This window comes from Acinonyx jubatus, chromosome B3 (genome assembly GCF_027475565.1).
Source record: "Acinonyx jubatus isolate Ajub_Pintada_27869175 chromosome B3, VMU_Ajub_asm_v1.0, whole genome shotgun sequence".
Taxonomy (NCBI): domain Eukaryota; kingdom Metazoa; phylum Chordata; class Mammalia; order Carnivora; family Felidae; genus Acinonyx; species Acinonyx jubatus.
The window spans coordinates 58,405,219-58,423,576 of NC_069386.1; the positions used below are offsets into that span (position 1 = coordinate 58,405,219).

At 48.0% G+C, this 18,358-nt stretch overlaps 1 protein-coding gene across 7 annotated transcripts in view; it reads left to right on the forward strand.

Annotated features, from left to right (window-relative positions):
- The window catches only part of FRMD5 (FERM domain containing 5), a 316,026-nt gene that overhangs the window by 286,007 nt on the left and 11,661 nt on the right, over positions 1-18,358 (forward strand). For 4 of the 7 annotated variants that reach the window (XM_027067139.2, XM_027067140.2, XM_027067141.2 and 1 more), the window contains exons 7-13: positions 2,263-2,350; positions 10,439-10,527; positions 12,884-12,970; positions 13,561-13,624; positions 14,207-14,298; positions 16,917-16,991; positions 17,560-17,628. In XM_027067139.2, the coding sequence (XP_026922940.1) occupies positions 2,263-2,350; positions 10,439-10,527; positions 12,884-12,970; positions 13,561-13,624; positions 14,207-14,298; positions 16,917-16,991; positions 17,560-17,628 (564 nt within the window). The remainder of the gene's footprint in view (positions 1-2,262; positions 2,351-10,438; positions 10,528-12,883; positions 12,971-13,560; positions 13,625-14,206; positions 14,299-16,916; positions 16,992-17,559; positions 17,629-18,358) is intronic. The other 3 variants (XM_027067142.2, XM_027067144.2, XM_027067138.2) reach the window with 1 other exon arrangement.

Sequence of the window (18,358 nt, forward strand, 5' to 3'; positions counted from 1 at the left end):
ACTATGAAGAAAAAGGCCATATACACTGTAGCGCTGTAAAATAAAACATATTAGTACATTACAATTTTTAGAAATCTTTGTCAATGTTGGTGTAACTACCTTTCTGGGGAAGGATAATGCCGAAGTGGGGGGAAAGACATTTCTAGCGTTAATATTAAGTTTAAACTAGTTCCTACCCTGACTCCCTGAGCTCCCCCACCCCAAAACACAAAATCCTCACTTACAGTAACTCAGAATATTCTACCAAAATTATGTCCCTAAAACCTCCTTAGCCTTTGCAAGCAGACCGGCTGCCCAGAGCATGTGGCAGGGACTGGCTCCCTCCCTCCCAGAGGAATGGAGACACCTAACAGAGGTAGAATCCTAGCAGCTCTCCATCCTTCTCCAGCCCCATCCCTCTCCCAGTGCTGGTGTGTCCTTGCCAAAGCTGGAGGGCTCCTCCCATCATTGTTAGGGAAACAGCGGCCCCTTGTGGTAAAGGACAGAACAAACATCGACCTTTGAGAAGGCTCATGGTTTGTTCAAAGACTTCAGGGCTGTCCTGGGACAGCCAAGAGGCGCTGCCAGGAGGGTTTTAGGAGGTGTGAGAGCAGTGGGGACAGTCATCCAGAAACCTAGTAGGAGACAGGGATCCCCCAGGAAATGATGCCCACTTTGAGGGCCCCGGAGGTTTGGGCCAACTCCAGGACTGGATGGAGCCCACAAGATCTTCCAGCTTCCAGACAGGGAATGAAGAAGCTCCCTGGAAGGGGCAGTGGTTCTCAGCTGCCCCTGGTGCCCAGCGTTCTGTCTGCCTCACAAACATTTCCCAGGCACCTTCTCTGCACCTCAGGTGCTCTGGCAGATGTAGGAATCTGCAGTCAACATAATGCCTACTTGCACGGGCTGGCTGCATCACTAGCATGTGGAAATGTGTGTTTCCTTCCTCCAACTCTAACATGAGCTCCTGGAAGGCCCAGATTGTGCATTGTATTTCTTGGTAGATTTTACACAAGCAACATGGAGACTTGCACATAAATGTGCTGATTGACACCCATCCAGAAGGACGCTAGGGAGAATCTGGCCTGCACCTCCTTGTCTTCCTGCACTTACCAGTATTACTCAAGACAAATAATGAACTTAGACATGAGCAGCTCAGTCCCACCCACCAGCCATCGGAGTCACTGTTGACTTGACAAATTGCCCACCCCTCCTCACACTGAAACCTACCCAACATCTGCAGGAGTGTGTCTGCTCCACCAGGGATCCAGACCCTGAGGGCAGCCAAGGAGACACTGCCACCTGTTCTGTGTGGAGCTCATGAAAGGACCTACTCACGAGGTAGCTGGGAAGGAAAATGATGCTAGAGACCCCTTCCTAAGATGACTGGGCACCAGAGGTGCTTTCTTCCTTTCACAGTCATCACCCCATGGACAGACAGACCGCTATTGTGGTCGGGGGAGCTCAGCACTGTCTCCTGCTGTGTCTCTTCACCCTCCATTCCCATGTTCCCTGCTGGTAAAGGAAGAGGGTTGGGCAGCACCAGCAAGATATACAGGTCTCTGCTTTGTATTTCAGTCATAAGTCAAGACAAGAAACCCATGGCCTGCAGTCAGCCTACAAGTGTGTTTTGTTTGCCCCTGGAGTATTTAAAATTGAGAAATAGTACACAGAAATCAGTATCTCTGACTGCTCTTTGAAAAGCACATCCAGCGGTGCTCGGCCCTGCATTCCCACAGGACTAGTCTTAGAGCTGAGGAGCAGCTGCCCTCATTAGATGGGGTAGCACTTCCCAGTTTGCCATAGTGACCCCAACCCCACCACTCCCTACTGTACACCCCATGTCATTTATTATGTAGCTGGCCTCAGTCTGAGGACATCTGAGTTTCTGACCCCAGACAGGAGTCTCTGAAGCTGGTACTAGAATAGGGCAGGGAGCACACACTCTATGGGAAAATTGGACTATAAGGCTTACCCTGAGTGCTTTTTTTTTTTTTTTACTTTATTTATTTTTGAGAGACAGAGACAGTGTGAGCAGGGGAGGGGCAGAGAGAGAGGGAGACACAGAATCAGAAGCAGGCTCCAGGCTCCAAGCTGTCAGCACAGAACCCGATGCGGGGCTCGAACCCACAAACTGTGAGATCATGACCTGAGCCGAAGTCGGACGCTTAACCGACTGAGCCACCGAGGCACCCCACTCTGAGCGCTTCTTAATGTAAAGTTTACCTCAGGAATCTAAGAGAACAGGAAACCCTGAAATCATCTCATTTCCTTTTATTCCAGTGGTCAAACACCAGCAACATCAGAGCTGAACTTTTTAAGAAAAGCACAGACATTGGAGACGTATGGAGTGGACCCTCACCCATGTAAGGTAAGACCCCTGTGGTCTGAGACCACTGACTTTGCCTCCTCCCAAGGGCAACAGGCAGGGAAGAAGCACATGCCTGCACCATCCACCTTCAGGATCTGGTTGATTGGCTCTTTTAGTGACAGATGCCAGAAAAAAAAAAAAAATGTATCTCCTCTTGGAAACTCCCCTGGCTTCCATGCTGCATAATTTTGTGGTGTCACATCAATGTCGGAGGGTCCCAGGCAAAGTCAATCTAAATAACAAATCCAAAGCTGAGGCCCCACTTTGGCTGCAGTGGGTAATTTGGTGGAAATGAAGAGAGAGGATGTGGAAGTCCCCCCACAGGGAATGATCAGAGGCCGCTCAGCGGACTGCCCACCCTTCCCTGACCTGTAATCTAGTTTCTTTCCAAGAGCGGATTTTATTGACTGCAATGGCGTAAGTCACTGCGCGGAACTGCAGTGGAGTAGCATTTAATTCCATTATGCGCCTGGGAGGGTGAGACAGGAACCAGCCAGGGAGGCTCTGCCCAGAGGAAACCTCTGTAATTGCTCACATGTGTCTGGCATTCCGGAGAAGAGCTTAAGCAGCCACAGTCACTGTGGAGAGCAGCGGAGACACATGACCTCTTCCTCTCTCTCTCTGGCTGTGTCCCCCCCACTTCATCTCCACATCCCAGTTGGTTTGACACTCCCGGTCTTTGCCTCAGTGTCCCCAGATTTTTGCCTCTCTCTTTCTAGTACTGGAGAGGCACCAGTACCACCAGATTCTGAAACTGATCTGAAGGAGCCAGTATCCCATGGGAGCAGGTGGGCATTGACCGTTTCTTCCTAATAGGTGAGGGAACACTAGAAGTTTCCAACAAAAATTAAAAGAACAGAATAGAAAGCAAGGAATCCAGTGATGTAGGGGCAGAATTGCATATCCCTTACCCTCTTGCTAAGGTGACGGTGACTTGTTCTTACATAGGATTTTATGCTGAAACTTCAAATAGGAACTTGTAGAACATTCTGGCAACTTAGAAACCCTGGTCACCTTTCCCACCCCACAGAGTTCCCTATTCACCAGCACAGCCTACTACCAGATAACCCCTGTGTTCTTGAGGAGGGCCAGCACTGTCAGAAAACACATTTATGCCTGTTCGTACCAAAAAAAAAGAAAGATGATACATAGTTATTTACAAATGATTTAGCAAAGCTTCCTAAATACTGCCCTTGCATGACATATAGTTTAACCTCCGTTAATTGCTCAGATACCATCGGTAGGGGGCCTGCATAGGACTGAAGAGGGCTTCATAGTCAGCTGACCTTGGCTCCAGCACTGATCTCTTGCTTTCTGAGGCCCTCACAGGCTTCTCTGAGCCTTGCTTTCCTCACCTATGTGAAAGTACACAGCAGGTACTCAGTGACTGTGCTCCACGAACTGCTGAGTCACTTCAGGACCTTAAAAGCCATAGCTGCCTAGAGACAGCTATCTTTATCATAAGGTGCCAGGTCACCTCCAAACCTGCCTGGGCCCCTTGAGGCCACACAGGGCACCCACCTTTTCAGAGATGTGTCCCTGGGTGAGGCTGACATCTGACAGCAGAGTGGGCAGATAGATGGTAGACAGTGAACCTGAGTACAACTGAGCAGAGGTGGGAGGGATTCTCCACTTATGTGCCTAAGTGGGTCTGGAAGCTACAGTGGCAGCCAGCCTGGTGTCCAGCCCAAGTCCATGTGCACCCTAGGACTGTGGGGCTCCTGGCTCAGCCCCATCTGTGATGAGTTTGCCCATTATTGGACACAGAGGCTGAAGAGGCTGCAGGAAGAAACCCCTATTAATGCCAGGCACTGTGTGAGGCCCAGTCCCTCACATCATTCCATCCCCACGGCATCAACTCAAAGAAGGAAGGAGGGAACAAACATTTGTGGCATGCCTTCCATGGCAGACCCCCTGGAATCCTTTCACGTTATTTTCTCATTTAATCCTGTCAGCCCTGGGAGGTGGATCTTACTCTTCCTGGCTTATAAGTAAGAAGACAAAAGCTCCAGGAGACAATTTACAAGGCCCTGAGCAGTAGAACAAGAATTTGAACTCAAGTCACTTCCCCGCTGTTATATATCTAGGAGGAACAGAAGCCCTCAGGAGACTCCCCCTGGGGAGATGGTGGGCACGATCATTGCACTGGGCTTCCAATCCCTGGTTCCCAGGCCCTATACTTCTTGCTCACCCAGAGCCAGGACCCTGCTGCAGACCCCACACAGGGTCCCTCAGCTTGTCTCTACTGAACTGCAGCTCATGCTTTCCTTAGGCCTGCTGAGCAAGGACGGTTCGAGCCTTTACTCTTGTCATTAAGTAGGGTTACTTTGGTGATATGCTACTAGGCACTCGCCTTAATGTTGCTACAAGGAGAGCTGAAATAAGCTGGAGCACTCAGTGTAATAAATACCGATGATTTCTATTAACAGAGAGGCAATTACTGGGCCCAGGGAATCTGGGGCACACAGCCCTAGGGAGGACAGAAGAAGAGGAATCGTTTTGATAATTAAATGAGAGAAGAACAAGGCTTCAGCTGGGCTCTATTCTCCTGGACTGATTAAGAAGCTGCTGTTCTTCCTGTCCACACTGGTTTCTTTCTGCCCAAAGTGTCCTTGTCTGGCCCTGGGACCGGGAAGACAAGATCCTACCGACTCTGGGTGGGACAGGCAGAGGGCTCCAGCAGCGGGCTGGCTTACAGTAATACCCAGGCTCTGAACTTGCACACGCTGTCCTGAGCTCTCTGCATCTCCCCTCAGACCCCATCTCCTCCTGACAGGAGCCCCCAGAAGACCAAGCCTGCAGCCTAGAGCAGGAGACTGGAGCAAACCCCTGGCAGCCCAGTGCTGCATTTGTTCCAGCTCTGATACCTCTCCAACCTCAGGAGCTACCATCTTGTTCCTTCCTGGAGCCCCTGGGACTGGTTGTTTGCCCTGGATCTCCTGTAGGCCCAGACTGTGGCTTCTTACCCTCTTGAGGTTTATATAGTAGCCAGACCCATCACAGACACCCAGCCTGTACCCAGCCTTATCGTGAGTCATGAAGGTGCCATCTACTGAGAGCCTGTAGATGCCAGGCACTTACATATACGATCTCATTTCATGTTTATAACGATACTGCCAAGAAGATGTTCTTGTCCTCAAGATAAGAACACTGAGACTCTGAGGGACCAACTAACATGTCCAGAGTTACTGGTAAGGGCAGTACTCGGACTCGAACCCAGGGCTGTCTGAACACCTCAGTGCTGTGCTTTTTCAGTTACCATTCCTGGTCTTCCTTCTGGGTAGATGGCATTTATTTAGGAACAAAGCAGGACTCACTACCAACTCTGGTAGAGGACCTACGACACTACTGAAATCACCGTAGAAAAATTTAACGTAAGTTCACCAAGTGACTTTATGTCTGTCCTGTACAGACCAGGAGAAAATTGATTTCAGCAGGATCTAGGTTAGAGCAACCACACAAATAAAATTACAGCTTCATTCCTCTGACCTTAAATAGGATCATTAATTTCAGCCACCTAGGCTCCTCTCTAAATAAACTCCCTTTCCCATCTTGACAAGTTGCCTCTGACCTCAGAGAAACAGACGAAAGAAGGATTGGTGATGACTAACCCTCATCCCCCAGTGGGCCCCTCTTGGCTGCACTGTACAGAGAATGGTGGGCTTATTGCTGAGATGAAGAACTTGACTAAAGCCACTTACATGGCAAGTATATGCCAAGATTTCCATTTCTGATCTTTCATGGGGTGATGCCAAGGCTCTTAAAGGGCTGCCTCCTAATTTCCATTCTATGTAGTTTCTTGGGACCATGTTTAAGTATACTAAAACTGGGTGATTTTCATGACTGATTTAACGTAAAGTTCCTAGCTATAAGCTTTCAGGGATGGGTGTAAGTATGTGGAAGACCATGTGGAATCTTCTTCCCTGCGGTTTTTAAAATAGAGGTTTCATCTACCCATATCGAATTAGTTTAAGTCATACTCCAGAGAGGGGATTGGATGATCTCGAAAGAATGCCCTGGTTCTGACTCTGGCATACCCAGGATGTCCTCCAGGGCAGCAGTAGACAGAAGGCTGCTTTGTTGTATCCCGAGGTGGAACCCATGGGGACTGGGCAAAGGTGGCCAGATGTCCCTACTTCCCAGAACCAGTCAGTTGCTGTGATTTCCAAAAGTCCTTTTCTGGGCAGAGCTATCATCTTAGGGTGAGCCTTTGACGACATCGAACTGATGCATGTCGAGTTTCATGGTGGTTTCTACTTGAACATGTGAAAGGAGTCTGTGCAAATCCAGCCCCTCCAAGAGAAACCACTGTTGGCCATGTCTTGGCAATAAGTTATTTAGGCCATCACCCTAAAATCAGAAAGAAGCAGTATTTCTTAAAGTATGTATTATGGCCCTCGTTTGAGAAATGAGGAAATTGAGTCTCAGAGAAGTTAAGTCACAGAGTAAATAAGAAGCTAGGCTAAATTCCTAAGCCAAGAATGAAGCTCTTTCTACAAGGATGAAAAACTGAAAATGAATTTCGTACCTCACAACTGTAGAAGTGAACCAAATACTTTAGACCATTATCTGATGTACAATGGGGCTGGCAATATCTGCTGTGTGGCTGTCAAGACACAAGTTTTTATTCCACCTTTCGGATCCATTAATGTTCAGTCCTGTGGGTCCTGATCTCGTTGGGATGGGAACAGAACAAAGAGGAAAGATAGCCTCCAACTTGATAACACGGAAGATCTGAGGAACAGATTACCACTTTCTGTGTCACATCTCTCCTCGTCCTCATTTCCTTCTCTTCTTGTCATATAACTTGTCCTTTGCACACAAATCCCATGAGAATAACATGTTAGTGGAAGAAACCAGGAAGGCTCTGGAGAAGGTGTCTACATGGCTGCCTGTTTGTGTTTTTGTGCTGGTACAGATGTGAGGCTTTTCTCTGTAATTCCAGGTCCTGCTCCTCACATGCCACAGATAAGAAGCAAACCTACCAGCTGCCCTGGCCCCTGTAGACACACAGGTGCCCAGCTTTGCAGCAGCCCTCATCCACAACATTGCATTGGAAGCAGTTTGAAAAACTGATCTCTCCATGTGAGAGACTGGATTGGGATTGTTCAAGGTGCTATTATTACTTACCGGAATGATGTGGCATCTGATTGGGGTTTATTCTCAGTTTGCTCCCTGTTCTGAATCAGTCAGTCTGGTCAGGAGAGGCTTTTCCCTCTTTAACTCCAACACCTGCCTTCACCCAGAGGCCAGCCCTGAGGTGTCTGGACGGTGCATATGGACAGTGCCAACAGACAGCCTGGCCAGTTCTTCCCAGCTTGTGGGAGGACCCTCTGTGCTATGGCCAGAGAGGCCTGTCACTGGGACGACCCTCAGGAATCTGTCATAGCTTGTCTCCTTCCTCTTCTGCCCACTTCACTCTTACCCCAAATCCCAAATGGATCACCCAAATCCCCCTTCTCCATGGGCCCCCAACATTGAGTGACTTCTCTCTTTCTACCTCAACTTCCCACACCCTCATTTCCTAACTAGCAAAAATTAAATCCATCAGTGTCAGGAAAAATAGTAAAATACTACATTAAAAAAAAAAAATTTTGTATTAAGTGCAACAAACTCGTATTAACACGACCCCTAGCATGTACTGAGTGCCTACTAAGCACAACCTAAGACGTAGATAGTGTTCTCAACCCTAATTTTACAATGAGGAATGTGAAACATGGAGAAATGAAGGGACAGGCAGTGAGGGGCCGAGCCAGAGCCTGGGTCTGCGTGGCCTGACACAGGACCCATGACGCTATGGTCACGGCACAGGTGCTCCTCTGCCCTGTTACCCGTGTGGGTCAGGAGTGCAAGAAGCAGGTGGAGGCCCTTCCCCTCCCTATTCCTTACCCAGTATTTCTAGCCACCCACAGTCCTCTGCTGACCTGACCCTTTCTTTCCATCCTTCCACCCATTCTTTCTAGGCCTTTCCTAGACACTGTAAGACACTGTAAATTGCCCTCCCTACCTCCACTGCACCTGTGCCTTCCTCTCCTGTTTTTGCTCACATGTGTACTCCCCTACCCCCAGCCCCTCTGGCCCACCTCCTTGTCTTACACATTCATCTGATAAATATTTCCTGGAGCCTGTCCTGTGATTATGAATAAGGCAAGGCTTCCACCCTCTCAAGTCTCTGTCTTTTTTCCTGGACTTCGTTGGATCCTGCCTGCAGATGTATCCAACATAGGCAAACCTGCTGGGTTAGCATGGGTGCCCTGGCCAGGGACCATGTTTTTGTGCAGTGCTGGCACTCAGGTATTAATAACCACCACCAAGGACTGATGACAGGCAGGAGGAAAACCAGCCCTGTGGCTTCACAGTATCTCCATTCAGGTTATTTTTAAACAGCTTTTTGCTGTTGCCCCTGGGTTGAAGGACATTGTGCTTGCAGCCAAGTGTCAGGGTCACAATAGACCCTGAGGAAAGGACAATACTAACAATACATTAAGTGGAAATGTTTGCAAAACATATACTTAATTTATTCCCTGGGCCCAGATGTTCATACCCAGAACCTGACTCTAAAGAGTTGTAAGACAAAACTGCATTTCTTCTTTGGGTCAAGGCTCATGGGGCCCTGCCCAGGCCTGCTTTTTATTCTTAGACCTGATCAGACTGAGTATGTATGCCAAGAAGCCAAAACTTGAAAGTGGGAAAAACTAGGAAAGCCTGACAGCCATAGCCCCCACTTGGATGCCTCATACTAGGTGCCTGACCCTATTGCACCATATGAGCTATGGCTCAGACAAATGTCCTACATGCACGTTTGACCAACATCCTGGCATAATTTTCTGGCCACTTGAGCACATTCACACGCTGACAGAGCAGTTTCTCCCCTCAGGTCCCTATCGCCAAAGAAAGTTCCTCAGAGAGAGCACAATCCATCAACCTGCTTTCTGTGCCCCATGCCAGCCTGGCCCTCATGGCGCTCATTTCCTATGTGAGACAGCCATGACGTACAGTTTCTCCCCTCTTGGCTCGGCAGAACCTCAAGCCTGGTATTTACAAACTGAGAGTCACCAGTGCAAACTGATAGTGACCAGTGGTCAGGAGGCCTCTTTGATGGTTCAGGCACCACAGGATTGACCGTGGCTATTCCCCATAGCTGCTTGCTTCATATCTTTTCTTTAGCTAAACTTTGTGAGGGAGCCCAGTGTGTAGGGCCATTGTAATAATAACCGCCATTCATTCTCTGTCTCTCAACAGCTTTTTTGAGATATAACTCACATATGGTAAAACTCATCCTTTTAAAGTGTGTAATGCAGTAGTTTTAGTTTTAGTAACAGAGTTATGCAATTTCCACCACGAACTTTAAAACATTTTCATCTCCCCAAAAAAGAAACCTGTATCTATTAGCTGTCGTTCCCTATGTATCTCCCCTTCCCCACAGCCCTGGCAACCAGTAATCTTTTGTCCCTCTGGATGTACCTATTCTGTACATTTCATACACATGGAATCCTACAACATGTGATCTTTTGTGCCTGGCTTCTTTCACCTAGCCCGATGTTTTCGAGGTTCATCCACATTATAGCAGGTATCAGTACTGCGTCCCTCTTGCTGCTGAGTAATATCCCACTATATGTATACACCACATTTTCACTCATTTATCAGTTGATGGACATTTAGATTGTTTCCACTTTTTGGCTGTTATGAATAATCCTACCATGAGCATTTACATCCAGGTTTCTGTGTGAATGTGTGTCTTCAGTTTTCTTGGGTACCTAGGAGTGGAACTGCTGGGCCGTATAACAACTCTTTTTAACAATTTGAAGAAGTTAACTACTCTCTGAAGTGACTGCACCATTTTACAATGTGTGAGGGCTTGCCATTCTCTTTGGATATTCACAGCAGCCTTCTAAGATTAGTTACAACTTACATTTAAGGGCACTGAGGCTTAGGGAAGGTGAGTAGCTTGCCTGTTATATCCAAGTGCTCCTCCCTCTGTGACCTACTCCCAAACATTACCCCTGTATCACTGATGAACAACTGCGTTTCTCGCCCTTTCACCTACATGCCTATGTCATCCTGATGAGAGGTCTTTCTGTGTTGCAGGATGTGTCAGGAAATGCTGCATTTCTGGCCTTCACTCCTTTTGGGTTTGTCGTTCTGCAAGGAAACAAGAGGGTCCACTTCATTAAATGGTGAATATCTTCATTTCCAAAATGGGCTTTTTATACGTCACCAACTGGGGAGGGCTATGGTTCCCACGTCCTTTGTCTGTGATTGGGCAGTTATGGTTCTGAGCCCTCTCCAAAGCCTTGCGTCCATAATGATAACTGATCGAGGTAGTGGTCTCTGCCTAGGGATCCTGTTCTTCCAAAGGGGTGTTCCTGAGAGCCAACAGTCTCTCCAGAGAGACAAAGAGTGTGGAGGGTGATTTCTAGGTAAGATGAAAGACCTGGGGCTGCAGCCAATGTTAGGGAAACAAAGTCCTTAGGACTGTCCCCCACTGAGGGCCATTGCATCCGCATGGGTGCTTACTTCCTTACCCACTGGCCTAAAGAAGGAGGGGCTCACCCCTGGGGCAGATAGAAGTTATCCTGCACCCTCCGTGGGCCAAGCCCCACTTTGGGCACTGCCTGCACAAGCATGGATGCTGCTCTATCTCCCTTCTGTCCCTCTTTAGGCTGTAGGTGTCTTCAGCCTCCAGGAGTCACATCCCCACCCTTGCTCCCCTCTCCCTTCCTCCACTCCCATTTCTAGCAGCTAAGAGCCACTACCTCAGCTGAAGCTACTCTGAACTGCTTCGTCTCCACCCTGTGAGTTCAGGGTCTATTCTAAATGGATCTGGGAGCCGATGCAGCACAGACTGGCTTGTTGATGGATATTTGGCTCTCCTGGAGGCCCCTTTTCTGGGCCATGCAAACATCTTTCAGCCTCATCAGAACATGCTGTATGTTGTACTAAGCCCCTGTGATTTCTGTACCTTTTCGGCCTTAGACTGCCGCGTCTAAGCTGGCCAACTCCTCCCATGGGCTTGAACAAATGGCTTACCTTACCCAACAGAGCTCGGCTGGGGAAGCTTGCTCCGGTCTTCAGTCCTTTGCCTTCTCCAGAAGAGCTGATGGGGAATCTGAGGACAAAGCTGCTTCCTGGCGAGCTCTCTACTGGGGTTTGCTGCAAGGTGTCTATCTTCTTGTGTCCTCTTGAGCTCCCCCACCAAGCTTGTGGACAAACACCACCTTTCCAACCCCATTGCTCTTGTGCACAATGGTAATTTGATCATCAACCAGAGTGCTAGTGAAAGTGCCCCCCACCGCCAGACATGACCACCCAGGTCCCATTCCCCCAGGAAAACAGCCACTTCACAAGGCAGTTTGCTGCACTGAGTAAAAGGGTACACCCCAACGCATCTGTTTGCTAGGCCTTCTGAAGTTGGCCCATTCACTGTGCTCTCTGGGTGACAATGGTGAGGATTTGGGGTCTGCTGTCCAACAAAATACTTTTCACAAAAAGACAATGAGTAGGGTCAGGGCACCGCTCTCCCAGTGAGGAACCCTTGCTTCCTAGATATAGCTGGGTTGTCTGATGTTCCTTAGATGGCCCAGATCCTGGCCCACACTCTGACCAGGCCGCCTGTCTCATGAGGTCCCTGGTAGGAGGCATGTGTAGCTAGAAACAAGTAGGACACACCTGTTCAGGGACCTGGAGTCCCTAAAGTATCCTTCCCCATCCAGAAGCCCTGATGCTCACCTGATTCTCCCACAAACTTTTCATTCTGTGGCTTCTCTCATATCACACTTCTTCAGGAAGTCTGCTTTTCATTGTGTCTCAATTTTAAAATAATAGATGTAAAACCCAACTTCACTTCCAATAGAAACTCTCCCACTTTCCTATCTGGTTTGTTGAAGCCTAGATGATCGGTGTGTTCCTTTCCATATTAATCAATTGATATTTATTGTATTCTTTATGTGTATGAGGGTGACTGATTGATTGGGAGGGAAATCAAACAAGGAAGGTATACCATGTGCTTGTATTAGCTCAGAACTGGTAGTCAGAGTTGTGAGCTCTCATACTTACTCATCCATGATTTCCAGGAAACAAGTGACCTTCCTCTGTCCCCTCAGTTTTGGCCAGTAGTAAATTGGGTATGTGGTTCTCACTACCTTTCTGCTACTTCCTAAGATATTGAGGAAATCTCCCTAGAAATTACAAAGAGGAAGAAATGAAGTGGAGACAGATAGGCCTGATCAGACCTTCTTGGGGGTCCCAGTTGGGTACAAAAATAAGGACTCCACCCCCAGTGAGATGGGAGGGCCTTCAGGCTCCAAAGGGCAGCTATGTCAGGCAAATGGAAGAGAAGTAAGGAGTGATTGATCCTAAGGCCTAGCTCTCTGGCTCTCAGGGACATCCGCCTAAGACCCCTGTCATTTTTCCTTTTTGTAAATGTAACCAAGGCTGAGAGCAGTATGTGAAGGTGAGGTCTAAGCTGTGCCATGTACAGTAACCATGTCACTTCTTCTGATTTGTGTCTGTCCCGCGGGTGACGTACCCCAGTATCCTGTTTGCCTCTTTTACTGCAGCCATTCACTGGGCTGGTGGCTTCAAGGATTTTTCTACAAAAACCCCTAAGCCCCTTTCCTGGTCAGTACGCTGCATGACTGTTCCATGTAATCTGTTCTCTCTCTTTGGTATGTTGCCCTGCCCCCCTCCCTGAGATCGTTTGACATTTGTTTGCATTAAACTGCATTTTCCATCCAGTGGCACAGTCACCTGAAAGACTCAACTCCCTCAGAACCTGGTTGCATTGTTTTTCATTATTTGCTGTATCTTGAACTTTGGCCTCATCAGCTACCTGTGGCATCTTACATTTGACAGTCCCATCCAGATAATGCACCTGCATTATGAACCAAATCCTGAAATGGCCCGGGACCTCTCAACCTAGACTTACTTCCCATACAAACATTTCCCTTTTACAGCCACTGTTGATGAGCCCGAAATCCTCCTATCACCCTATTATTATGGTGTGATTGACCAGAAAACTGTGGATTGAACTGTTTCAGCAACTGTTCTCTAAAGCCACTGCGCTGCTGTCTTGTTTCAGTTCTAATTTTGGCTAAAACTGTGTCTGTGCCTGGAGCCCCTTCCAGTCAGGGTGGGCTGTGCATCTACGAGACTTAGCTGTGAACAAGCAGCCCACGACAAGGTGACAGGTGTTCTCTTTGTGCTTGTAGGAATGAGGTGACCAAGCTGAAATTTGAAGGAAAGACTTTCTATTTATACGTAAGTCAGAAAGAGGTGAGTGCTGGCTTCTTTCTCTTCAGGGAGGGCTGGGGCACTGGGTGGTTTCTGATGGCCAGGGCTCAACCAAAGTGGCATATCCAGGTTAGAACTAAGCCACCTGAATGAGAAGCAGAGACCTGGAGGTGAGGGATGGAGAAATGGCCAGGCCCTGGAGCCCAGGACCTCCTCAGGGATGCTAGTGACACCCGGAGGTTCCATACCTCCAAGAAATGCAGACAGTGAAAGATTCTTTTGCTTCTATAGGAGCATTCCAAGATAACAACTTTTTAAAAGGAAGATGACAGGAGCACTTTCTCTGTGGAGGGCTCTCTTGGTTTTGAGTCTGTGGCAGCTGAGGCTTATTGTGATTGGACCTGCCCAGTGTGAACTTAGTCACTGAACTGAGCTCTGCCCTGGCGGGTCCTGCAGGCCTTCTCGTCCAACTGGCCAGCTGCCAGGAAGTCCCTTCCCCTATCTGAAACCTCTTCCTGAAGTCCTGGGGAGCCCTCAGACAGCCCAGGGGTCAGGGTCCTGGCCTACTTCATCCTTCGCTTCTCCACCTGCGCTCAGCTGTTTCTATGTGGGATTTTTTTGTAGGAAAAGAAAATTATTCTCACATATTTTGCTCCAACTCCAGAAGCATGCAAGCACCTTTGGAAATGTGGAATCGAGAACCAAGCCTTCTACAAGTGAGTGGACACATGTGACGGGGACTATCTTTATCAGAGCCAGAGTCATAAAAGCTACTTTTTAGAGGAATGGTGGGCAGGAAAATTTGAGAAACACTGAGAAAGGAGACATAAGATGACAAGGCTGGCACTCCTTAATAAAACAGACCCCTTTCTGGATGTCTGTACTCCCAGGATGGATAGAGCTGAGGTCAAGGAATGTGTTTCAGCAGAGATACCCGAGGGATCTACCTTGTGATGTCCTTGCACAGCTCCCAGTGGCAAAGCAGTGAGGGGTCTTTTCAGGGCAAAGCTTGGGCCAAAAATAGCTCACAGGTACCTGACTTGAATCAGGTTGGCCCTGCAGAGCCATTCAGAGCCATAGAAGGCCCAGAGTACAATGCTTCATGAAGGAGCAGCAGGTGCAGCCTAGGGCAATTCCCTAAGCCTTGGGGAAACTCTGGGGCTTGCTCCCCAGTGGGTGCCCTAGTGCTGAGCTGGGGTTGATGCCGGACCTTCCCAGTGTGTCACTGCCAGAGGTAGTGCCAGTGACAGAACAAGTGCCCAGGAGCCTGAGTGGGGTAGCTGGAAGAAGGGCAAGGACTTGTCTGTTAGTGAAAAGTCAGCTTTGGGGCAAAAGCAAGAATTTTGATTATCACAGGATTTGTAAAGTATATGAGGTTTCTGTGCTATTTTCTTTGATTAAGAAAGTGGTTATAAAGGCATTAGGGAACAAATAAATAGCCCATTGAGAAACTGGGGTGATGGCAGATAATTGTTTCACTAAAACCCTTGGTCTTGTTTTTAAAATAGAATGCAATGATTTATGATTTAATAAGCTAGATCTTAATCAGGAAAACATAAGACAAAGTTTGTGGTATATTCTGCCTCTGACAAGCCATAGTTCTCCCTCCAGTAACCTCCAGGACCCTGAAGAACTGCTCTGAGCTAGAGGGGCACCATCCTCCTCCCCAGGGAAAGGCATTGCTGCCTGCTGGCTGCTACGGGGTGTGGGCTGGCAGAACTGGGCCTCCCTCATCTAGGGCCACAGCTCCAGAGGCTGTTTCTTGGTCAGGCTTTCTGAATTGCTTAATAGTTTCTATGCATTTGATACCAGAATCAGGGATGAACTGAATGGGCAGCCTGAATTATAATCTGAGTCGGCTTCTTTCATTTAAAGAAGAGGACACTCAGAAGAGGCTGCCACATGGTCAAATTTCCCTCTTGTTCAGTCCATGGCTGTCTGAGAGAAGCCAAGAAAACATGTCAGCACCATTTTTGGAGACCTTTGTTTTTCTGTTTGTGTCATGGGAACAGAACTGTGCTTCTGAACCTGTGACCAAACTCAGTTTGAGTCGTTCTGTTAACAAATCCCCACACCTAACTAGCCCTACCAAGACCCACACTGGAAACTGAGGCTGTTTTTCACATTTCTACTGATTACTTGATGTTCTCTAGTAAGTGTTAAAAGCCTCTAGCCTGGGTCAGATCCCCAATTATGCCAAGTCTTAGCAGCAGCCACTTTGGCATCACTCTGAGCACGTTTTACACACAAATCCCTGGCACTGCCTTTGGCCTAGTGCTTTGAAAGAAGCCGGGTCAGACTCAAGGACATGTTCAGGCAGGAGGGCAAGTAGGCTTACAGCCTCACAGAGCCCTGAGACAGGTGCACATGGTCTCCCAGGAACTGCTATTCATGGATTTTGGGGACAACTCCCTACATACTGACTGCCTGCTCACGACAGAGGCTTCAGACCCAGATCAGTTCCTGGCTAGATCAGCACTACAGGCACCTCAGGGCATGTTGTAAGCGGAGTCAGTTGGGTTGGGAGGCCTCACTCTGGGCAGCTCTGCTCACCTTCCATTATCTAAGGGTGAGAGGGCCATCTGGGATCAAAGAAGTCACCTAAGAGGATATTTTACAGTGCCCATGGTCTTCTAGAGTCTCCACACCAGCTGTCCACAGCCTTGAAAGTGATATTAATAGGTATTCTGGGAGAAGAGGGATGATTCCAAGTTCAAATAAAAGATGGAACTTGTATTAAAGTTAAGCTAGTTTGTCCATTTCAGGACTTCTTAGAGTCTTTACTATGATAACCTACTTTAGGACTCTCCAAGAGGGAAATGGAATAGGGAGGGCAGCCCCTACTCTCTCCTCTGCCCACAATTACCCAGACATGGAATCATCAAATACTAGGACTGGAAGGGACTCCTGAGGTCAAGTAGTCCCAGCTCCGTCATCCTGTAGATAAAACAACTAAAACTAAGGAAGAAAAAGAAATTTGCCCAAGGTCATACTGCTAACAAGTGTCCTGGGATTTGACAGGCAGCATTCTATTATTCCCCCAGGCCATCACCCCTAACATTTATTCTCAGTCCCCCTGGCCAACCCCATGAAGCACTCTTGGGGAGCCCTCGCTCTCCTGACATGAAAAGGGGTTTCAACATGACTGTCCCCAGCACTGAGGCTGTGAGCAAACCCTCAGGTCCTAAAGGAGAGTCAGAGACAAGCCAGACTGTGAAGGTCCTTTTCCTGAAGAGTTTCCTCAAGTAGCCTTTGGAAGGAGCTGGGAATGCGCTGCCTTAGCCCATGAAGCAGTTGCAGGCCATCTGTCACACTGGACTTTGCCTTGCTGCAGGCTGGAGAAGTCAAGCCAAGTCCGCACAGTGTCCAGCAGCAATTTATTCTTTAAAGGGAGCCGGTTTCGATACAGGTAAATAGTGACAGTAAGTAACTGTTATGGACCTATTTTTAGACCCCTCTCTGGAGAACAGTGGCTCAGTGGTCCTTATCCTTGAGAACAAAGGAACTGGGAACCTCCAAAAAAGCCTGAGGTTTCTATCCAATTCTCCTTGTCTCCTAACCCTTTGACTATTTCTTTCCTTCCCTGCCACAGTTTGTCTGCAGGGCTTAAAATATATATCTTCTTCTGCCCTCACAACAGCAGTGAAATAAGAACTGTACCAGTGATTCTTTTCATGTCTGTCTAAAGATTTTTTTTTTTTTGCAATATTTCTGGAACATGCTGGACAATGAGCAATCATTTCTAAATGAAAATGGAAGATACCAAAGACTCCAGAGATAGTTCTCTAAGCTAAGCTATCAGGACATGTAAGAACTTAACCTAGCAAGCCAGCTTTTTTCAGTGACCTAAACATTGGGAAGGACTAGGCCAAAATGGCCATTGCCCAGTCATCCAAAGTATCTGAAATCTCAGACAGGAGCCCAGTGCTGGAACACCGTCTAATCCCTTTCTGTTTGTTTTATTATACTATTTATAGTGGCCGAGTTGCAAAGGAAGTAATGGAGTCGAGTGCAAAGATCAAACGGGAGCCACCAGAAATACACAGGTAGGTTGCCAGGGACTTCCCCCCAAAACGAGTTGCAGTTCAGATCTCAGAATCTCCAAAAAGGCAGCAGTTCCAGTACTATGACCACTCTGGGCACAATGGCTCACAAAAGGGAAAGGAGAACACGATAGGAAAGTTCCCCATCTCAGCTAAGAGCATGGGGAACAGTCTAGGCACCTGCGTGGCTCAGTCGGTTAAGTGTCCGACTTCGGCTCAGGTCACGATCTCACAGTTCGTGAGTTTGAGCCTCGCATCGGGCTCTGTGCTGACAGCTCAGAGCATGGAACTTGCTTCAGATTCTCTGTCTCCCTCTCTCTCTCTGCCCCTGCCCTGCTCTGTCTCTCTCTCAAAAATAAATAAACATTAAAAGCATGGGGAACAGTCTAACCCTGGTATCCCTGAGCCTTGATGAAGAACGAGGGTGGGCACAGTACCCAGTACCACCTTCCTGGATACTTCTCTGTGTCCTCCCAAATCCTAAAAGTGGCCATAGACCACGGAGGGCATGTCCAAAATGCAAGATTGCCTTGTTTCTGGAATCAACCAATTACAGAAAGCCAGGGATCACCCCCACAGTCCTGTCTCACTAGGTCTAAAATAGTTTTGAGATCCTTGCTTCAGGTATAACTGTACATCATGCATATCTCCTAAACCTAATAAGATCCAGAAAGAATATTAGCCAGGACAGCTAGGGTTCATCCATCAGCTTGACCTCTGGGAATGGGAGCAT